Source organism: Micropterus salmoides, unplaced genomic scaffold (assembly GCF_014851395.1).
Source record: "Micropterus salmoides isolate LMB-PRFRI ecotype aquatic unplaced genomic scaffold, ASM1485139v1 Ms_hic_scaffold_3, whole genome shotgun sequence".
Taxonomy (NCBI): domain Eukaryota; kingdom Metazoa; phylum Chordata; class Actinopteri; order Centrarchiformes; family Centrarchidae; genus Micropterus; species Micropterus salmoides.
This window is the reverse complement of record NW_024042261.1, coordinates 6,916,049-6,920,217: the sequence shown is the minus strand read 5'-3', so window position 1 is coordinate 6,920,217 and position 4,169 is coordinate 6,916,049. Positions and strand designations below refer to the sequence as shown.

The following is a 4,169-nucleotide window of genomic DNA, read 5'->3' as shown; positions in this document are numbered from 1 at the left end:
TTCTGTGTAGGACAAATAGAAAAAGTCTTTGTAACAGAGTGTAACAGTAGCTTTGACTGTCCATGCTTTTTAAATTCAAAAGAAAGAAAAGTAATAAGAGATTAAATTGCAAGGAAAAAGAAAACCCAAGTACAACAAGAAATCTTAGTGTACCTTAGTGATATACAAGTCACTATTTGTTATACATTATACAGACCAGTCAGTTAATAGAAACAAAAATCAGTGACAGTTGCAGACTTACATCCTAAAATTGTAACAGTTCACTGGCATTAGCTCCTCCCATAAGTTCTGTGGTTGAAACTATCTCAGTAACCCTTTGGCCTCTCAGACAGAAATGCTATACCTTCACTGATATCTAATACTAGGACCCATAGCACTTGCTGAATCATGCACAACATCTGATGGCAAAAATTTAACTATCCCAGATCCAGTATGGAACTGGTCCAGATCAAATGACTACAAAATAATTCTCATCCGTTCTGGAGCTGGACCAGTGCCGGCCCAGATGTGAAAACCGGATCCGCACCGGCATTGGCCCGTTGTGCTAAATTGACACCGGCCTGGGTCCGTTTTACAGATCTGGCCCAGAACTTATGAAGGATCTGGGCCGCATGATTTTTGCTATCTGGGTATTTACTACATGGGCATTCGTTCAGCTCTGAGACCTCAGAGTTTGCAAGGTCACAATAAAAACCACCTAGTGGGATTCATAATCACTGTGCAGATCTTTGTTTCAGCACTTACCCACAGGATGGTTTGGATGTGCCCACATTACTCTGTGTTTAAACTAGACTTATATCAGAGCTGCAAACAAGGCACTCTTCAGAAACTTCAGGCTCTGTTATACAGTATATGGGTACTGGGTGTATGGCTCCTTATTTATCTTAAAGTATAAGGTAGAAAGTAAAAATACTCCTGCACACACAGAAATACACTGCATAATTACTTGTCAACATTTCATGTGAAACATGTTGGGAGTATTTTCACTTTTTAACTTATACTAGACTGATGTTCTTTAGCAAGAGTTCAGCTTTAATGTTTCATGTTTTATCTGTGGTATACGATTAGCTTTTCAGTAAGTAGTAAAGACAGGGAGTGCTAATATATCTAGAATTTATTACAAGTGAAACACAAACCAGATAATTTTTTTAAATGGATCTATGATACAAATATGGACAATATTTAAAAGTCAAAGTAAACAGAAGGAGAGAACCGGAGAGAACGCCTTTCCACGTCAGTCCACCACATCAGCACAATGAGGACTCCAGGGGCCTCATTTATAAACGTTGCGTACGCACAAAAGAAGGCGTACGCCGCTCTCTACGCAATAATTGGTATTTATAAAAAGCAAACTTGACGGTAAAATGTGCGGTCCTTCATGCAACCTCTGACCCAGACGAACGCACAAAAACGGGTGAAATGAGAAATGGCGACACCGTCGGCAGATGGAAGAAACACGTGAAAGTGTGTGAAACTGTAGATCGTTGTGTAAAATAAATGGCAATACTGCCTCTCATAAATAACACGAAGACTTCACAAAGCAAGTCTTACAATTAACAGCCTACACAAACACCCGTTTGATCGATCTGCAACAGAAATGCAAATTAACACATATTTCCAAAAAGAAAAGTGAAATATGTTCTGCAATAATATTGGCATGTTATACAATTCATCCTCATAAATAAGATGGTAAACAGAACAAAATAATGTACAAAACTGATATTCTCGCCAATGTGTCCGTCTGGCGGAGCAGATATAGATGCAATTAGATAGTCAGTCAGTCAGATAGATAGATAGATAGATATTATTTGTCCACTGGGGAAAGTTATTTTCATAGTAAAAATGTCTTCATCAGCTACGGAATCATGGTATTCATGCATATACCTTTAGTTTGTTTTATTTTTGATAAAATAACGTATGACATATATGTCTCAACCATTGAGAAAGCTGCAAGAAATTACATTTGCGCTGAACTATTTCCCATTTCCAAGTAGATTATAACCGACATCTGTAGTTTGTCAGATGCAATTAAATGGATGGAAATAAAATGCCCCATCACAATGTGTAATGACGCACAATGGCTGATCTTGCGCTCTTAGAAGATGTGGCAAATGGAAGGATTCGGAGTGAACGCATCTTCAGACAGCAAGAAGACTTGCTGGCAAATGAGGACGAGTGGCTTATGAGCCGGTTCCGACTTCCTCGAGCCGTCCTGTTGGACCTCTGTGGTCTTTTGGGCCCAGCGTTACAGAGGAGCACTCGGAGGAAACACGCCGTGCCAGTCCCACTTCAAGTCAGACAACACTAGGATTCTGGCGAGTGGCACTTTTCAGAGGGAATTGGCTGACAGGTCAGGTATATCTCTGCCGACCCTTAGCCGGGTAATGCCAGACGTGTTAAAAGGCATAATAGCTTTGTCCCATGATTGCATAAAGTTTCCATACACGGCGGGTGAACAGGCAAACAAGAAAGCTCAATTTGCAGCTATGTACGGTTTCCCAAATGTAATCGGTGCTATTGACTGCACTCATGTTGCCATAAGGGCACCGAATGTGAATGAAAATGCTTTCATTAATCGAAAGCATTTCCATTCAATCAATGCCCAAATTATTTGTGATGCAGACATTTTGCTCACTAATGTAGTAGCTCGGTGGCCTGGGTCAACCCATGACTCATTAATTTTAAGACACAGCAGTGTTGGACGCAGACTCGAGGCTGGTGCTGTGCGTGATGGCTGGCTTCTAGGTACGTTTGATTAATAGACATTTCACATTTTACTGTACTTCAATGTCTTAACCCTTTCACTAGGGACAGTGGATATCCCCTCAAACAGTGGCTGCTTATGCCTTTCCTCAACCCACATAATGCAGAGGAAAGGCATTACAACATGTGCCACAGCCTCGCGCTATAGTGGAGCGCACCATCGGCCTGTTTAAGGGCAGATGGCGCTGCCTCGACTGCACTGGAGGGAGGTTATTGTACACTCCTGAAAAGGTGTGCCAAATCGTGCTGGCATGTGCTGTTCTACACAATGTGGCACAGCTTAAAAACGTGCCTCTACCCCCTGACGCCGATTGCTGTGTTGGCCCCGACCCTGACCCCCATCCCCAGACATTTGAGCCAAATGCTGCTGCTGTGCGCCAGCGTTTGGAAGTGATGCGTCGCTTGTAAAGAACAAGAAAAGGTGTGGAAAAAATATATTATTTATTCAAGAATTCCCTCATTGCGCAGTTTATTTCATTTAGGACAGTCTTGATTTCGCCCAGCTCCTTTGCCACCTCTCTGACTGAGTTAATGACTTCCCTCTGCATTTCGAGGACTGCATCGGTGAGGACACGTCCACTGCTGGAGGGTTGAGAGCCGCGTGCCGTGGAGACGCTTGGTCCAGACGGCTGCTCAGCTGCAGCCTCTGAACCACTGGCCCTGCTGGAACACCCAGCGACTGAAATAAAGATTGTTCTATGAATAAACTGTAATCGTTTAGCCTACATACATGTGACTTGACTGCATTCATTTTACTTATTTCACTTACCTGTGTCATCTGGTGCATCTGGCGCGTCAGTGTCCCCCTCCGCCTCAGTCACCACTCCACTTAATAGGGATTCCCCAATAATTGCCGCCAGTCTCTCATCAAGAGGGGTCAGCTCCGGTGTCCCCTTTTCCCCACCCGTGGCAGACACACTCTGGCGATGGAGCGCTAGACGCTTTTTTGCCTCGACTTTGATGTCAGACCATTTCTCTTTTATTTCGGCCACAGTCCGAGGTTGTGAGGCTACAGCATTTACGGCGTCTGCAACCTTTTGCCACTCAAGTGCCTTTTTGGCATTAGTAATGCCCACACTGTGCCCTCCAAACAACATTATTCTCCTCTTTTCCACCTCGCCAACGATAACTTCTACTTCACATTGAGTGAAGTTACGTTTTTTTGATTTCCTCTCTGTGTTTGCCATGATTTCGCAATTGATGAATATTAACTTGTGGGCGTTTCACGGACTATTTATGGGCAACTATTTGCGTGACATGAAGCCGCAAAAGCTGCGCTACATTTAGAATTGATTGTGATTTATTAAGGGAAAAATGCGTAGGATGTGCGTGCGCACGGTTTTATAAATCCGAATATTTCTGTGTGTACGCAAGTCCTATGTTTCATCCGTACGCCACTCCTACGT

General features: G+C 43.1%; 1 protein-coding gene across 1 annotated transcript; it reads left to right on the top strand.

Moving 5' to 3' along the window:
- Nucleotides 1-2,077: 2,077 nt before the first annotated feature.
- On the top strand, nt 2,078-3,458 carry LOC119883220 (putative nuclease HARBI1). Its single transcript, XM_038693782.1, has 3 exons — nt 2,078-2,293; nt 2,436-2,659; nt 2,871-3,458. Exons 1-3 carry the CDS (start codon nt 2,078-2,080, stop codon nt 3,169-3,171), a joined length of 741 nt encoding a protein of 246 aa, XP_038549710.1. The 3' UTR covers nt 3,172-3,458.
- The last annotated feature ends 711 nt before the right edge of the window (nt 3,459-4,169 follow it).

What these genes read in the sequence shown, in the direction of transcription:
- LOC119883220 (XM_038693782.1), top strand. Translation starts at nt 2,078, where the DNA reads ATGGCTGATCTTGCGCTCTTAGAAGATGTGGCAAATGGAAGGATTCGG. An exon ending in CCGTGCCAGTCCCACTTCAA is followed by an intron (nt 2,294 to 2,435) that starts GTCAGACAACAC and finishes GATTGCATAAAG; the next exon opens with TTTCCATACACGGCGGGTGA. An exon ending in GTAGTAGCTCGGTGGCCTGG is followed by an intron (nt 2,660 to 2,870) that starts GTCAACCCATGA and finishes CACATAATGCAG; the next exon opens with AGGAAAGGCATTACAACATG.